General features: G+C 48.6%; 1 protein-coding gene across 1 annotated transcript; it reads right to left on the bottom strand.

Moving 5' to 3' along the window:
• Positions 1–3,144: 3,144 nt before the first annotated feature.
• On the bottom strand, positions 3,145–17,693 carry DRD4 (dopamine receptor D4). Its single transcript, XM_082762494.1, has 4 exons — positions 17,293–17,693; positions 5,096–5,208; positions 4,145–4,698; positions 3,145–3,380 (listed from the first exon to the last, which is right to left on the bottom strand). The coding sequence occupies exons 1-4, from the start codon at positions 17,539–17,541 to the stop codon at positions 3,178–3,180; spliced, it is 1,119 nt and encodes a 372-aa protein (XP_082618620.1). The 5' UTR covers positions 17,542–17,693; the 3' UTR covers positions 3,145–3,177.
• Positions 17,694–18,347: the final 654 nt, after the last annotated feature.

Below are 18,347 nucleotides of genomic sequence, written 5' to 3'. Positions count from 1 at the left end.
TTGCTTGCAGCACCAGCTGCTGAGAAGCAGCCGATGAGACCTGTCCGCAGAGGGAGGATGGCAGATCTCCAGCACAGGTTGGTGACACTCGATTAATGTTGCTTTCTGGCTGTATCCTGGCAAGGTTTTTCCTTGTAATGCAGAGCTTAATGGGCAAGGGAGGCAGTGAAAGCAGGGCCCACAACCCAGTGAGGGTAAGGAACTGGCATTAGCTGAAGGAAGTTAGCAGCATGCCTGCCTCCTCTGAAGGAAGTCATTCTCTAGTGGAAAGCCATGCACAAACTGAAGCAGGCTGAGAACAGACATGTGAAACTCTAGGGAAGGAAAGAATAGGCAATTCTTCAGAATCCCATAGCAAGCAACATATTTCTGCTTCCCCAAAGTAATACTTCAGTATTTATAGTTTCTTCTCACAGTTACATGATGATTGCTTGTTTTCTAAATCTTGAAGAGATTTAGTTAATGGAAAAGAGAGTCTTAATTGAACCCACAACAATACAACTAATTTACAGCGTTTCTTGCCTCTATCTATTGCCCATTAAGGTTCTGACTAAATCAAACCGTGCAGTATGTTGAACACCTCACGCTGCTGTGCGGATAAAGTGCCAGTTTGTTTTCAGCAACCTGCCTCATGTACCCTGTCTTTGGGTACGTGCAAAGCTCTCAGCACAGAGGTGCGTCAGTGAGGGTCTGTGTGCTCACCTCATCCGTGAGCCAGCCGCTGAGCTGGCCAGCACCGAGAAGGGAGGATTGCCAGCAGTGGGCTCTTTCCTTCAGTCTGAACTCCCCTCCACGCTGGCATCTTTGAGCAGAGGTGCTTTTCTCAGAGAAGGCTGCAAAGTTGCAATCTAGTGAATCTGTGGATCAATTTACTCCCAAAATAAATTAGGGCGAGATGACAGCGTCTCGCATTAGAATGCAGTGGAGGCTGGCTCTAAAGTGGCAATTCTGGTGTGTTAAAGCTGTGCTTTTGAATGTCAAACTCACCTTTCAGTTGGGAAATTATTATTTTTGTTGCTTCACTCCTTTGGCTCACCTTGCATTCTCCACGGAGGAACATCCCTACAGAGTACTGCTGGTCTGAGAAGTAGAGCTCTGTGTTGCTTCAAGGACAATTACAGCAACTTAAAGAAGTGAGCACAGCTGTAACATATACATGCTTACCACGTCTCCTGTTTGTGTAGGTAACTGAGGAGCAATTTGTAGCAGCAACACACCTAAAGTTCTCCACTACCGTCATTAAATAGCTTATGGATGAGTATATCCGATCCTTTGGTTATTGTCTGAATTGTTCCTACTGCATCTTTTGATTAAGGAAAAAACAATTCTGAAGAGAGTGAGTGAGGTAACACTCCTAAGTCCTAAATGAAAAATTCGTAGGTATGACTCGTGTAATTAAAGCTCTTGGGGAGCTTCTCATCAGGGCCCTGGCATTTGGGGCAGCTGGCCCCAACATAGTGATGCAAACCACGGAACTTGAAAATTTACAGTATAATCATTGTGGGAATTTAATGTGTTTGCTTGTTGATGATAAATTCATTGAGCAATTTTTATCCTTACTCAAAGAAAATCTCAAGACCTCCCAGCAGTACTTTCTTCCTTTTATTTCTAAGCAAACAAATTACCCCTTAGAAAGCAAGAACCCTATACAAAAATCATTAGTCAGAAGATTGTTGTTTTGTGCGATAATCATTTTCTTCCTCCTGCGCCGCAGAGAGTGGCATTGTCTACTCCCTCTGGCTACCCTTGGTGTCACTGTGCTCAGGTTTACCAAAAGGGAGAAAAGATTTTTCAGCAGGCTGGAAATGGTTCCTGGCAGGTATTGTTCAGCTCAGTGAGAAATTCTGGATAATTCCTGGTGAGTAACAGCAATAGCATCATTGTGCCTTTGGATGTGTAAATCTAAAATTAATACCAGGCAGCCACATGCACTCTTCCAAGAAACAAGATTCTTCTCCCTGTTCAGACTTTTGCATGTTCTGCTCCAGCAGCCTGAGTGCAAAGTCACCATGTCCAAGTGGGGAAAATAGGATGACGAGCAAGGCAAGAACATTGTTTTGTGAGCTGGCAGCTGGGAGCTGGCAGTCGTGGTCAGGACTCAGCAGCCCAGTGCTGCTGCCTGCAGGGAGGGATGAGCAATGCAATGCTCCTCTTCCTCATATGGTAGGAAAGGCCACTGGAGATGGGAGCTGTCTGCATGACTCCCTGCAGCACTTCGAGCTGTGGGATCAAAGAAGTGCTACCTCACGGCGTTTACCTAGGTGATACATTGACCAGTTGATTTCTCCAGATCCTAATCAAATTTTGGCATTTCTTAGCCAGGGCCAGCCTTTCTGCCCTGTCGGTGTTAGCACTATTGGGCAGAGGCCGGTTTTTGTAGGACCTTAATCTCCTCTTGTCCAACATGAGTCAAACCAGTCTTTGTATTTAAAATTATTAGGGGTAGGGGGAAAGGAAGTTACACAGGTATATACACCCTCATCTGGCAGGTGACCATCTAGGAAAACAGCTTAACTTTGTTTTTCCTCCCCACAGGCTCCTGCCGATGTTACCTCACAGCCCAGTTCAGCCGTGCCGCAGCAGTCGTGTCTGCAGACATGAGCCTGGCTTATCCTCACAGTTTACATCACACAGCCTCTGTGGAGACAGGCTGCAGTAAGGGCGGGCTGGTGCCCTCACTGGAACCCCTTGGATGGCAGCTGGTGGGACATCCCCCATGCAGGGGTGAGGTAGTGAATGTCTTCGAGTCTTGAGGCCAGAGCAGCTGCAAGCTTCAAAGTTCTCCTCTGTGCCTGGAGCATGTCTGGGGGTGGTGGGTGGTGTGATTTTTTTTAGTGACAGCTAAGAGGAGCTCAGGCAGATAAATCCAAACCAAGAAGTTTTCTGAGAACCAGCCGTGCTGTCTTGTGGTGTCTCTTGCTGCTTATGTCAAACACCAAGTGTTAAAAATATGGCTCCACCTGCAGTTGCCAGTGGAGAGAGTATCCCAGCTGTATCCACTGGTACTTACCTGTAACTCCTTGTAGGGGACACAGAGGGCTGGGAACCACCATCCCATAGCTGCCATCTCTCCTCCTTCCCTCCTCCCCAACAAAGACAGCAAACCTTAGGCAGAAATAGATCTTTAATGAACTATACAAAAAGTCCTGGTCGCTCCTTCTCCCAGCTCCAGCGGGCTCAGCAGAATAGGTGCAAGACTTTGCGGAAGAAGTTCCTGAACTCGGCGTTGAAAACAGTGTAAATGATGGGGTTGACGGCACTGTTGACGTAACCCAGCCAAGTGACAGTGCTGGTGACTTGCGTGGGAATGGTGCAGGACTTGCAGAGAGCCCTTGTAATGTGGACCACAAAAAAAGGCGTCCAGCAGAAGAGGAAAGCACCTGCCAGGAGGACATTAAAGAGAGAAAGTGGCGTGTTAAAAAGGGTTTAAGTTAACAAGTGCAGCCTGAGCCTAATAAGAATGGTGACAGTTCAGAGTGCTTTGGGGGGGGGGGGGGGGAAAAACCAAGAAGAGCAGCAGATGTGCAGAGCTGGGCTTCCTCCAAGACAAAAACTTTTGGACATCCTTCTCACTGTAAATGTTGGTGAAGCAAAGCGTAAGCTATGTATCGTTTTGAATTAGCATTTAAGACATCAGGATTCGCACTTACATTGAAGAAAAGGTTGAGTTATAAACAGTGTGCAAATGTTCTTTCCCAAGGGTGATGTTTGTTGACGCTACCCTGGATCAAAGGGAGATGGAGCTGTTCTCTGGGTACTTGTTACCTCTAACGACCTCAGGTGGGTCTGACAGGTCTGCAGCTGCAGCCGGGCTGTTCCGCAGCAGCAAGGGGAGGGTGAGTGCGAACACAAGAGTCCACATGCATGGAGAGTGAAGGCATTGCATTGGGAAAGTGGAAGAGGGAGGAGGTTTTTACCCCACCCTCACCTACTGCAGGAATGAAAAAAGCACAGGCCAGAGTGCCAGCTCCTGTCCCTGCATGAACAACTGTGCTCAGGCTGTGCAGCTCCTGCTTGGGAGTACACAAAAGGACTGTTTGGCTCGCCAGGCTCAGGTAAGCCCTGCCAGACTGAACCTTGCTGTGGGACAAGGCAGCACGTCTCCCACCCACCCCATTCCCAGCCATCGCCGACTGTAACTCACCGACGACGACAGGCAGCACCCGCATGGCCTTCCGCTCCCGACCATTGATCTTGGCCCGCTTCCGACTGTGTTCTGGGGGTGGGTACTTGAGGTGCGGGTAGGAGACAGTCTGCACCCCGTTGTTCATCACATAGTCCCCAGGCAGGGGGTGCTCAGAGTGAGAGTAAGGGTTGCACTCGTCTGGCTCCAGTCCAGCCTGCTCCCTCTCGATAAAGGGCGAGGGGTGATAGAGCTTTCTGTTGCCCCCGTAGATGCCGCCCCGTAGCTTGGCCTTCCTGGCTTCTTCCCAGCGCTTGAGTCCCTGGAACATGGCGCAGTAGAGCACCAGCATGACGGGGCAAGGGATGAAGAAGGAACAGATGGAGGAGTACACGATGTAGTTGTCATCCTCCAGCTGGCACAAGCTGGGGTCCCGGTTTGGAACGTTGTTGAGGCCAAATATGACTGGGGATGCCACAGCAAAGGCGAATATCCAGGTGGTGGAGATGAGGATCAACTGCCGCAAGTCGATTTGTCGCCGGTTGTAGTTCAGCGGGACTGAAACAGCAATAAACCTGCCAACAGAAGGCCCCGGGTGAGTCAGTAGTAACAGAAGTGAGTGGTTCCCAAGCTGCTTGCTGCTGTTCAGTGAGCTCCTTCCCCCAAGATTTGCTTGCACAGCCAAGGCCTGGGCTACAACCAGTCTCCCCCCTCAGAATAGCACCCAACGGGACAGCTCTGTCCTAGTCACACCACTGTGCTTTTAGCTTGGCCACAAGGGTGCAGATGGGACCTGAAGCTGACAACAAGGCAGGGTGGTAGCACAGAACATCCTCCCTTGGGGGAAACAAAATGCAGCTTCCCTGCATGGGATCCTTACGAGGGTGTGTGTGGAAGCAGTTTGGGGCTGGGACACGGCTCTCTGGCCAGGCACCTCTCTGCTGTCATGAGGAGGAGGAGGGAGGCACTTACCGATCCACGCTGATAGCACAGAGGTTGAAGATGGAGGCCGTGCACAGCATCACGTCCATGGTCATCAGGGCATCGCACAGCACAGTGCTGAGGGACCACACGCCTCCCTGGAACTGAAGGACAAGATCCCTGGGGTCAGCAGGTGCCATATCCCACTGCCTTTAAAGCACAGGGAGACAACTTTGGGTCTGGGAGCCTCTTGCCTTCCTCCACTCGAGTACAGGGCCTGAAGTCAAGCAGCCCACCCCTCTCAGCATGGTACTCCCCCTTCCAGCTAAACAGAGGTGCAAGAGAACTACCCCCACGTGAGGCTCACAGCTTCCTTAGGGCTTTGCAGTTCTGCCTGGCTGGAGAATTGAGCTCACAGACAATCAGCATTGCCAAATAAATCACTCTGGGCAGAATAACAGATGTGGTGACAGCCCTCAGACTCAAAACCCCCAGACTCATCAAATGTGCCACCCCAAATACCTCCCCAGCCATGCAGGACTATCACTAGCTGAAAGACACAGAGGAAGCAGGGAGAGGCTCCCCAGCAGTTCACATAGCCTGAAGCTCCTCTTCCTTTTTTCATTTCCAAACTGCTCCAATGCCCAGTTTGCAAACAACATGAGCAGTTTTTGTGTTACACAACTGTTGTATCCTATCATGCTAAGCACAAAGCCAACCTCCCAAGACCACCAGCTTGTAGACCAGGACCATTTCCTCAGCAGTGTGTTGTGAACCTGTCTCTTGGAAAATGGGAATGAAATGAAAATGGGAATGGAAGGAAAAGCTCAAGGAGAACAGAAGTGCATCAGGATTCATTAAACCCTTCCTCAGCACATGACACCAAATACTTGCCAGACTGTCTTGCACCCAAAGCTGAGAAACTGAATGTCAGATTCCTTTGCTTGCACCAGGACACCTGCCTTTAGGACAAGACCATGAACAGAATTTTTATAAAAAAATATAATTTTAGTAAAACTAGAGAGGGTGGGTACCTTTTTGTCTTTCCCTGTCAGTAAAAGAGAGGCTCAAATAATTTAATTCTCAGCTCAGTCTAAGCCTCTCCACCCTAATTTAGCAGTTTAGAAGAACAGCTCCCTCATTCGCCCAAATTAAACTCATATAATCAGGACTCACATATATATATATATGTGTGTGTGTGTGTGGATAATAATGCTCTGTCAACCCACACTGCCAGAAGACCAGACGGCTGTAATTGGTCTGCAAGCACTGAGTCCAAACTAAATCATGTTGAAAAAAAAGAATCAGGCACAACCAACTGAGCCTCTTGTATCTGGCATAATGATACCTTAAGCCTGGATGTTATTTCTGCAAGGAGCTGAGCACGAAGCAGTAGTGCTGGCAGAGAACAGGCAGTGGTGTGGGCCAGATAGCCTCAGCAAGAAACACACACAGGCTCCTGAAGGACTGGTCTGAGCTGTCAGACTTTAAGAAGAAAGCACGTATTTAATTCGCCAGGCAAAAAATCCTTCTCCCCTGGGGTTCAGAGAAATCATATTATGAGATGATGCTTTCACCTTTGCTGAAGGCACGGTGAGGCTCTCTATTTTTCACTGAGTTGTTTCTCAGCCAGTGGCACAGACTGCACAGCATGAGACCGAGGACAGAAGGAAGGACAGCAACACCTTCAACTAGCACGGCCACCAAAAACTGCTTGCACAAATCTGTTTGAGCCACACTCCAGTCTTGTCCGGATGTAAAACCAGCCAATTATTTCAGCATTAGAGCACTTCTAAGTGTAATACACATAAAGTGTCAGCTCAAACCTTCTCTGTTCCGTGCCAGCATGTCATTATTCCCTTGAGTTTGGTCAGCACAGACAGGGAACTGACAGATTTGCTTGCAAATCAGAAAGTCTCAATGAGTTCTTCCTACTACAGCAGCAGGGAATGTTTCCTACATTTGTGATCGCCAGGCAAACTCTGCAATCCTCCAGGTGCCTCTGCAGAGAGAGGCTGGGGTAAGAACCCCCACTCTCTACTCAACGTGATGTACAAATAGGTGTGATTTTAGCTTGAAAACAAAAAGTTTGGTAGCACTGGCTGCTTGTCATCCTGGTTCCAAACAGGTCTTTTAAAGGCAGCTTGCATATCTTGCAGATATTATATACAGTGTCAGAGCACAGCCTGACACTTCCCCCATTTGCAAAGTCCCAAGGACATTTTTATATCTGTATATATGTGTATGTGTACATAAAAGCATCTCTCATATATACAGAATGCATACATTCGTTACATACTTTCTACATATTAAACAGAATATATAAAGATAAAATTATATATAGCATATGTATATTATATTGATATATAAACTATATTATATATATATATATTGCTATAATATAGGTAATATATATGATATATTCAATATATATATTATATAATTAATATATAGTTTTTTAATGTTTTACATATATTAATGCAATGTATAACTTGTATTTATACATTACATATTTCATACATGTCTCTAGATCTTATCTGTGTAATATTTGCAATACTCGCATATATAAATTAGATTATGAAAATTATTAGATTATTACAAATAGGTTATAAATTAATATGTATATTAAATGCCCCTGAGTTTAGAAGATATTATACAATATTTTGTACATATTTTCTACAGTGTAAACTTTATATACACTATATAATCTTATGATATATAAATAATAAGTATTACTATTGTTATATATTACTACTTGTAATATTTACTGTATATTTTTATCTCTTCATACAATGTATTACATATATCTTTTTCTATATGTGTGTGTATATATCAGCCCCCTTGTGTGTATTTTATCTATGTATAAAATGTATATTTATTCACATAATTTATCAATTAATTAATATGCATTGTGTAGTATATTATATGTACATGTATGTAGTGTATCATAATATCATACAATCACAGAACAAGTATAAATATAGAATGTCTGTATGATAGAATACATATAGTAACAATAGGTGATATGCTACATAAAATATATACATATGATAAGCACTACCTGTGCTTATGAAATACACAGGATACATGTATATATGTCACAGCACACAGGCAGAGAGGGATGCGGATGACCAGCTTTGTGCATGTGGAAGGACCTCAGCTTGCTGGGGGTGACCTGCAGAGCACCGCCCAGGCAGTCAGCAAGCTGAGGAACACGGCTCCTGCTCCCGTGTTCCTGGATTAGCTCCAAAATCAGCACTTTGGTACCAGAAAACTATCAACTGACTTGGGAAGGCAGCAGTTAAAAACTGTCGGGGAGCTGAATCAAGCGATTTGGCGTTTTGGGAGGAAGAAGAGCAGAACGCCTGCAATGGGGCCAGCAGGGAGGTACCAGGGACCGGGAGAGGAGTCCGACTGAGGTGCAAATGCAACCTGAGGGGTATCAGCATGAGGCCAAGAACAGAAATAACTCAACTGTATCTCATTCTAAACCAGAAGTAGAGAGAAGGACTTTTGTTTAGTCTAAGTAACCCAAAAGAAAGCCACCCAGGGGAACAGCTATCACGTCCCAGTCACAATTGGCAATTATTAGGCACATCTCAGTGGGCACCTGAGATGGAACCGACACTGTCAGTCCTTTTCATAAAATTTTAACGACAGCTGGAAAACATTGGCTTGCTCTTTCTCAAGTTCTGCAAAGTCAAAGTGTCAGCATCCTGAAGAACCAGGACAGAAAACCTCAACCCTACAATGCAACAAGTTCTCCTGCACTTGAGGACTTTGGCTTCATGGCACTTGTTGCTGAACTGTTTTTTGAGACATTTCTACCTGGTGCTCTGCTAGGAAGAGATTAGGGCTGCAGTTTCCTCAGAGGTCTTCTAGAAGCACAGTCTTTCTAAATCTAGTCCAACCAGCACTTTTCTTTCCCTCTTGTTTTTTGACCATACGCAGTAACCTGAGCAAAGCTGATCTTTCTCTACATTCACAGTCCTTCCTGTTCACATTTACAGGAGCAGGCAGCTCTGTGAGGATTAATATCAGGCAGTAGTGATGTCACGCACGGGATTATGATTAGTGGAGCTGTGAAGCCAAAGTAGACTCTGAAGAAACTGTTTAGCTATTTTTATATACCCATCTCCTTGAGAGGCAGCCTGGACTTCCAGATGAGGTCTGGATTCAGACCTGCATGTTTCATTCAGGCTTCTCTCTAGTGCAGATCAGCCACTCCAAACAGAATTTGGGAGCTGAATCAAGAAACACAACCCTCAAATCTTTGCCCAGAGTTCACCAGGATCCTCACCAGTACAGATTATGAGGGAGAAAATTTGACTCAGAGCCACAGTGGTCAAAACCCATTTGTGATTTTGGAGAATGAATGTATATTGAAAAGGACAAGATCCGTCAGGCTGCAGCACCTTCCAACGACACAGTCTTTGCCATGAGACTCATGCTGGGCACTCAGAAAGTTGGGAACCAATAGCAAAATGTGCCAAGAACCTCCCTGATGGGTGAGTGACTTTGGATTAGAGGCATAGCAGGCTTTGCTGGGTCATGTGGCTAAGTGGTACCTAATTACAGCAGGTTGCAGAAGATTAGCCCACCAAGGTACACAGTGTAAGGCTTTAGGGATCATAAACAGCTCAAGCCGCCTTTATGTGCTCCAGAGCAACTCTCCTTTTTTTTTTTTTTTTTTTTTTTTCTTTCTTTCTTTTTTCCATTCTCTGCTCCTCATTTTCTTTTCCAGAAACACACACATGATCAGTAGGGCTGGTGCTGAGGAGACACAGCCAGCCAGCTGCAGAGCAAAACATGCTCTACAGCCAAGTCGTCATCTCCTTTAACAAAACAAAAGCTGCAAATATAACCCCACAAGGCAGCCTACCTGCTACATCTTTTATAAGCCATCCTCTGCACACCCAAACAGGTGAGGAAAGGCACATTAATGACCACACTCAAAATCTCCAGACATCGCTTGTTGGAGAAGGTGGAAAACTGTACGTGTGTGGCATGCTTTGCCCTTAGCTCAGCGCTTTGTGGAAGACAAGGAGGGTTTATAGGATGGTGATAATCACCTTCTCTCTGGACACCAGCTGAAGCCCTTTCAGAGTAGTATTCCAGGCACAGACTGCATGCTTGTTTAGCACCAGGAAATTCACATGCAGCCACCGTGTTCGCTTCCAAGGTCCCGGTGTCTCACTACAAATGGCACTTAAGTTCTGGATCAACCACCTTGCAGAGAGGAGGAAAAACTCCAATTTCTTCTCATAAAGAATAAAAAGTTATGGAAAAGATTTTATAGGATGGCAGAAGGTGGACTAAAATGCCCTTGCAGGCTGCCTTCCTCACTGAGGTCATGCCGATGTTCCTGTTCCTAAGTACAGCCAATTTGTACAAGGCTTTCCTTTTTCCAAAGGGAAAATCTGCCTTCTTGCACACAACCTAATGCCAGATAAGTTCTTACACCACCAGTGCTCCATGAGCCAGGGCAGGGCCAAAAGTTTTGCTCTTTTTTTCCTATGGTGAAAGCACTTGTCTGAGTCTTGCCACATACTTTTCCATGGTACAACACAGAAGCTTCATACTTGTCTCCTGCCAGCCCAGCAGACAGGCTCTATAAGAAGCAGGGCACACAAAGCAATCTTTCAGCCTCTGGTGGTGATGGCACACAAAATAAGAGACCCAGAAAATAGCAGCCCTTAAGAATTAGGACATGCCTGGCTGGATTTCCAAACAAGTACCTGCCTCTGCTCAGCAAGGCCATGGTTCAAGTGTGCAACATGGAGAGACTGAAAGTGCTAATCCTAAGAGCCCAGGCCTGCTGAGAAAGATATGGCACCGATGAGAAGAGCAGTAATCCCTGCATGTGGGCAAATCCAGGATCTGATTCAAAAAAAAATAAAATCTGAATGCCCACCAGAAGCTGACTCTGGGCTTTTTTATGTTCCAGGTTGGCTGCTGCATCCTCCAGGAGACAAAATGTGGCCTGCAAAGGGAGAGTAAGGAGAGGAGAGAGACACAAGACAAAAGTGGCCTCACACCTGCTGTAATATCCTTTAAAAACGAGGTGGAAATCTGGTTCACCTGAACCGTTATGAAGGCCCTGAAAATAAAATCCTTAGCACTGGTTCATAATTGCTGGCATATATCATATCATCTCCCCACTATTTCATCCAGGGACTGTATGGCTCAGGTATCACTCAGCCTAGAATAACATCTATTTCCACAGAAGCTGTAAGATTCCAGACTTTAATCTCAGGTGCTATTGCAGACAGGATGACATGCATTTACAGAGAGCCACAGAAAATTTGGAGAACGGCAGAGGTCTGTTCTCATCAGAAGCACTGCCTCACAGGTGATACCAAGTCAGAAGGACATTAGGTTTTCTCCCTGATAGAATAATAGAATCAAATTTGAAATATTTTACTATGTTTAGTTAGCTAGAAGGACGACTGGAAACTTTGTATGCCTAATGTTACCTTACTCGCTAAAGAATCAGCCTTATCTGTAAGACCTAAGACCATACAGAATTATAACACAGGACTGGGGAAGGAGGGCAAGATAACCTAGGCCTGGAGGATGTGCCTCCAAAGAATAGGTGAGGAACTCATGGCACGCACATTGTTGGATGTGTAAATGACTTAGTTTAGTATGCCCTGGATAAGCTGGAACAATAAGATAAGAAAGGAGATGGCCTGAGCATGCACAAGGACTGGGTTCAAGCAGGAACACAGTGAGGAAGACTACAGACAACCACCAGAGACCCCTGAACGACCACCAGTGGAAACAAATGCTCACGCATCAGGACCATTTACATATTATAACGAATTATGAAAAGAAGTAATTACTTCTTGGAAATACTTATGTTTTAATTGTATGTAACCCCTGTAGCCTGGACAATTTGGCACACACACTAGGTGGTACGATCCCCTGTGCATCCGTCCAGTGCTGCAATTAAAGAATGTCTGACTTCTGAAACCCCAAATCAGATCTTAAAGAGCTTCTTTGACCGACTCCTACAGTATCACAGGCACACATATAATACAATTTGCTGCAGAAGAGCTCTTCCAACTCCAGTGGTACACTGACACCCTGAAAAGTTTTATGCAGAACAGCATCATCCTCAGCAGGAAAACAGTCGGTGTAATTAGCACTGGTTGCTCAGTTGCTCTGAGGATCTGCAAGGCCGAGTGCCTGCTTGGGACAGCCATCTTCCCTGACCTGTAGAGGTGCAGGGTAAACATGCAGATCTGCTAAAACCATTTCCTCTTTTTCGTAATCAGTTAATGGATCTTACGGGCAAAGATGTTTACGTAACCATGCCTTACACGGCTCCTGCCAGCAGCTTCCTGGATCAGACCTGTTTCACAGCTCAGGCCCTCGGCATGGATTAAGGAAAGCGTTGATCAGAGGAATGCTCGCGGTGAAGCAGGTAGGAGGTAGGCTCTGCAGCTGGCTACAGGAGTGGAAGTCACTCAGCCTGGTGCCTGCCCTAATTGCTGGGAATGTCCCCGAAACTGAAAGGCTGCTGAGGTTCCTGTCATCCTCACAGAGCCTTTGGGGCAGACAAAGCAGCTAGCACAAAGGCGAGTCTTTGTAGCCACACAGCCACAAACAGCAGATCTCTGGTAGGCAAAGCCCCTTAGAGCTTAACAATATTCTGCAGTACCTCCACAGCACCGCACAGCTGTACTTTCTCATGTGTTCTCACTGCCACAGGGGAGCAATAACCCCCATTCTCAGTGCTGTCGCTGCTCCAGGCAGATTCTTGCGTCTTTTCCTGGCCTCCCTTCACACAGAAGCAGGGCTTTGCTCCTGGGGAATCATCACAGACCCCTGGGAGTGCCCCAGGCCACCTCCTTCCCCTTTGCTTCCCATCATCTTTGCTACTTTGCCAGCAGATTGCTAGGAGAGCACAACTTCACACTCCCATCAGAAAGACAAGGACGCTGTAGAAGAGCAGTCTGCCTTTCCCATGGCTTTTTACTTTGCCCCATCATACCGCTCACTGAGGCAGAACTCCTGCTGAAGTCAGTATGATTACAAGCCCAAAAGCTGTGTTTCCCAAGCAAGCTGGAATTACAAACACCTTCTGCACATCTGGGCAGCCCTCTGTGTGGTAATTAACACCTGGCAAACACTAGAACATCTCTTTGGTCTGTGTTTGAACAAGTTCAGTGGAAAGTGCTGGACACGTCTGCATCCCCGTGCTATGATCTGGCACACGACTGCACCGATACCTGCACGGTGGCTCTGTCACCACTGCATAGTAGATAGAGAGGCAGATGGCAAACGGCACTAATCCACCTCTGCTGCCCTTGGCTTGTCAATCCACCTCCATCCAAAGCAGCACTCCAAAGAGAACGAAGAACGATCAGGGTTCAGAAGTGCTTTTGGTTTTCTCTAAAGATGGTGCATTTCTGCAAGACAGAAACTGGCAGTAACCACTGCCTCGGCAGGAATTCACTTCACATCCACAGTCTCAGGAGCTGCTCAGTTTGGAAATGGATGCTTTAAGCCAGCGGGAAGCTGATGTTTCCTTCTTTCCCTATCCATAGGGTATTTCTTGGTCACATCAGGTTGTGGAAGATCAAAACTGACAAATGACAGCAGCGATTGAATTTAGGGAAGACAAGCTTCATCACATCAGTTTTAACACTCTTGCTCATTAAGGCCCCCAGCGTTAACTCGAGCTGTTAAGGTAGGTAAATTTCACAGGTCAAATTAGCGAGGAAAGAAACACAATCTGAAAAACTCCCAACAACACAGTTAATACTAGGATGGGGCAGGACTCAGGGGCAAATGTTCATCTCAGGCAGTGAAGGCTGGTCTGTGGGGAGATGGGGCCTACATCACTCAAGGCTTCCCTGCACACCTGAAGAGAGCCCCACGGCCCCAGTTCAGGGGGATATGCTGAATTCCTGCACCACCAGCCTGTCTCCAAAGGCTGTCTGTTAATTCTTCATGGTATATATGGTGTATATTCACATACCAGTATGGCTGAGGGAGCCTAGTGAAGCAGGGCAATTGGCCAGGAGTGACAGACACATCTCCTGCTCACCATGATGACGCTTTGGTGCTTCTCTCATGAACTGCCCAGGAGAGGACAGGACTGGAGGACGTTTGCAGCAGGTGGCCCCATTTCCCTGCCCTTCTGCTCAGCTCTGGTTCCAGTCAGGACTGCAGTGTGGTTGTGAAACAGTACAGAAAAGAAAAGGTTGTGACCACACACACCAGGTTCTGCCTTACCCAGCACCTGCCTTCAGCAAGCCTCCAACTCTGCAGGGACAAACAAGAGATGCCCACAGGGAGCAGACACAACTGGGCTCCATACAGCCAAGACCAGGGTGGACTAGGAGTTCAGCTCTGACATTATGCTGGCTCTTTCAGAGGTACAAAAGGGGTGCATGTGTGAACAAACGCTGCTAATGGGCTGAAAGAAACTTTTTAACAACTAGTAACAGCATCCAGGACTTCTCCCATTCTGCTCAGGCTTCTATGAACGCCAGCAAGATAACCTACATCTCACAGGAAGGAATCCCATCCCGCTGAAGCCTATGGGAGATCTGTTGTTTTGAGGAGATGTCAGATGTCACCTCGAAAGTTTTTAAAGAGTTCTTTAAAACTTCCACCTGTCTTCTAAAGCCTAGACTCAGAGGGATGCTTCCAAAAGCCTGACATCTCAGAAGAAAAAGGCACAGGACAGCCAAGCTTCTCCTGCTGAATGAAGTAAGCAGTTCGGCTTTATTGGTCTGTTTCTGCTAAGCAAGGAGCAAAAAATCCTCTCATCAGGTTCTCAAGTTTTCCAATACACCCTCAAAGTCCACCTTTGCTCTGTGAGAAGCTGCAGGGAAGTTTAAAAAAATAAACACAAAAACCACAAGAAGGAATAGAAGCTGTACTGAACCTTCAGGACCGTTCAGGCAACATTTGCAGTGGCTAAACACAGTAGTACAAAGTGCAAGTTGAAATCAATCTACTTTTAAGCAGCAGCGATCACTACACCTTGTGTCCCTTGTGCTGCCTGCCCAGGTCACTTTTCCTTTCCTCATTAACAAACAGATGTTCCCCCTTTGTGTCACCCTTCATGATAAGTGACACATCTGCATTTACACACTCAGATTGAGCAGCTGATTCTGATCTACAGTTTTCACACTGGCCTCTGAGAAAAACAAAAATTTGTCCCCCAGCATTGACGCAATGGCTTTTCCTTACCATATTTCACAACAAAATGAGCTGCAAATCCCCACACACAGGAAATGCCCCATTGCCTGCTCCAGCAGGCTGTAGCTGCTGCACATCCATGCCCGTTCAGCACCTTCTGCAGCCACTCTGTGTGAGATTGCTGTTTGGCAGCGGCTGCTACAGGAGCACAGACCCTGCTGTGTGCTCCGTCTTCTGCCTGAGCACCCAGAAATCGCCTGTGGTACCCAAGGAAGTTCCCACAAGGCTTGTGCCCAGCAGGAAGCGTTTTTAGCAGTACGCCAGGATATGTCAACCAGCATTTTATGTATGCCAGCAAAGCCCAAGCCTGCAGGCTAAAGGAAACCACACTGGTGTTTGTCTGCCCACAGATTCAAGAACAGGAGGCACGGTGAGACAACGGGAAGAGCAAGGGGCGGGGGGGGGGGGGGCGAAGGAAAAAAATCCAATTAGCAAGAAGTAGCTGAGAAGGATGATAGAGACAGAGGCTTTTTAACCACCAAAACTGAGACAACAAGGGAGAAGGAAACGACCAAAACCAAGCTCCTCTGAGTGCAGGGGAAAGAGAGAGGGGAATCTATTGCTCCTGTCCAATGCTGGTTCTTCCTAGGGTTCCCCAGCTGAACCCATCCCTCTAGAAGACGTCTGTCTCCAGAGAGGTCACAACGTCCTGCCAAATCCTAGGACCAGGTAGAGGCTAAAAGCATCCTAAGCTCTAATCCGCCGCCTTCCTTGCTTAAGAAAATACAGACCCAACCCGGTCAGGCACTGCACAGCAGCCCTGGCGTGGGAAAGGAGAGGAGACACTAAGGCTTGAATTCTGCTGGTATGATCCTGTGTTAACCTTCACAGATGGAGCCCCATGCTGCCTTGCTCCTGGGGACTCCTGAGTGACACTTAAGCCACCACCTTACAAACCACGTGTGAAACCAAAACCCAACCATGTGTCAAACCCAAAAATGTGAGGTCAGGTCTGACTGACCCACTTTCAGGCTCACTGGGGCTGCCCACCTTCGTCTCATCTTGGCTCTCCCCACATCGGGAAAGGACTCCTCTATCCTCCACACCACCGGCCACCACGAGGCCAGGGGCACAACACCCACTACTTTGGCCTGTGGGTGCTGTCCCCCGTTCACCTCTGGGTGCTGCAGGGACGGAGCTACAGGCTGTGGCCAGCCTGGTCCAATAGATCCGTCTCACCCTGGTCTGACAGATCCCCCCATCTCAGAGCATCGATCCTCAGGCAGTACAAATTTATCTCCCTTCTACAGAGAAAGATGCAAAACCACCCTGCCTCAGGAGCCCGTGAATTGCACATCCCTGCCCATCGCTCCCACTTTTCTTGCCCTCAGCTGCTGCAGTTTCAGAAGCGGACAGGTTTTGGGGGTGGCTGGAGGCCCGACTCAACACCTCCCACCAAAGCCACTTCAGTGGGGCGATCCCATCCCTAAAAATGTCCCTAAAAAGTCAGTTTCCCCTACTCAACCTGTCTCAGCAGCCTCCTTCCTCTCCCTTCTCACCCAGCCCTGCTCACCTCACACCAGGCAGAGCACAGCAGAGGAGCTGAGCTCTCTGTCCCTTCCCAAACACCTGCTGATGGCAAAACAGGATGTGCACAGTGTGACGGCTCCCCGGAGCTGCCGACCACCCCGGGACACTGGGGTTTTCCAGCCCGGCAGGACGAGGGGAGCCACCAAGTTGTGCCGAGCGGCGATGCCACCAGGGCGAGAAGCCGCCGTGGTTTATGCATCTCTTTTTGGAAAAGGGAGATCAATTTGGGCTGCTGGGGATCGATGCCCTGAGATGGGGGGGATCAAAAGCGACACACGCAGTCCGGCGGGGACCAGGCAGGGTGCCAGAGGGGATGCCGTGGTCATCCCAAAGCAGAAGGAGCTGGGGGGCACAAATCCCAAAGCGGAGTGAGCTGGGGGGCACAAATCCCAAACCGGGAGGCACAAACCCACCGAGGGGCTCCAGCCTCGGACCCCCGCTCTCTCGCCACCACCCAGGACCTCCGCTCAGCCCGCAGCCCTCCCAGGCAGCCTCACCTCGGAGTACACGAAGAGGGGCAGGACGAGGATGGCCAGCAGCAGGTCGGCGACGGCGAGGCTGACGATGAAGTAGTTGGTGGTGGTCTTGAGCGCCCGCTCGGTGCAGACGCTGAGGCACACCAGCCCGTTGCCTCCGACGATGAGGAGGATGAGGACGATGCCCAGCACCAGGGCGGCGACGTTGTGGCCTCCCGGAGGGGGCGGCGGGGGCTCGCTGCCGTTCCCCGGGGCGCTGCCGTTCCCCATGGCGCCGCGGCGCTGCCCCGGCAGCCGGGCTCATGGAGCCGCCGGCTTCACCGAGCTGCCCGGCCCCGGGGCGATGCCGGGGGAGGCCGGGGGAAGCCGGCAGAGCCGGCCCCAAACTTTGCGAGGAGCGGGGAGGAGCCTCCCGGAGGCAGCCCCGGCACCAAGCGGGTCACCGGGCGGCTTAGCGGCAGGGGGCGGGCTGCCCGTGTCCCCCCCTTCTGCCCGTGTCCCCTCCCTGTGCCCGTGTCCCCCTCCCTCTGCCCGTGTCCCCTCCCCGCAGGGCACCCGCAGCCCCTGGGGAGGCTGGAGGGAGGCTGGGGTCGGGGGGAGGCCCCCCCAGCTCTTGCCGTGGTTGGGGTGCCTGGCCGGAGGTTCGCTGGGGGAGGCTCCTTCTCCCCCTGGGTTTTTGAGCTGGAGGAAAAGGACAAGTCTTCGGTGACACCGCTGAGATTTCGTCTTCGATCAGCCGCCCCCCTGCCGGCACAGCGTCGCTCGGTCGGTGCGAGTTCCCCCGGGCTTCCCACCCCAAAGCTCCGGGAGCGATGCTGGAGCAAGGCAACGCGCCCTTCAGAGCGAAAAACGGCAAGAAAACGGATTTAAAAGACTTTGCAGCGGCACGTTATGGGAGGCAGAGTAGGAAAAAAAAAAAAAAAAAAAAAAAAAACAAGGTCCGTATGTTGAGCATAATGTCTTTCTCGGAATGAGGCTGACCACTTTTATACGTCTCCGAAACAACGGAGGCAGTGGCCCCACAAGCACTGCACTGCAAATGTGGCAGATCAAAGCACCCTCGGATCGGTCAGACC

The sequence above is a fragment of the Aythya marila genome, assembly GCF_965140915.1.
Source record: "Aythya marila genome assembly, chromosome: 5".
Classification (NCBI taxonomy): Eukaryota; Metazoa; Chordata; class Aves; order Anseriformes; family Anatidae; genus Aythya; species Aythya marila.
Note: the sequence above shows the minus strand (reverse complement) of the source record. Positions and strands in the feature narration are given on the sequence as shown.

What these genes read in the sequence shown, in the direction of transcription:
- DRD4 (XM_082762494.1), bottom strand. Translation starts at nt 17,541, where the DNA reads ATGGGGAACGGCAGCGCCCCGGGGAACGGCAGCGAGCCCCCGCCGCCC. An exon ending in CCCTCTTCGTGTACTCCGAG is followed by an intron (nt 5,209 to 17,292) that starts GTGAGGCTGCCT and finishes CTTGTCCTTCAG; the next exon opens with TTCCAGGGAGGCGTGTGGTC. An exon ending in TGTGCTATCAGCGTGGATCG is followed by an intron (nt 4,699 to 5,095) that starts GTAAGTGCCTCC and finishes TTCTGTTGGCAG; the next exon opens with GTTTATTGCTGTTTCAGTCC.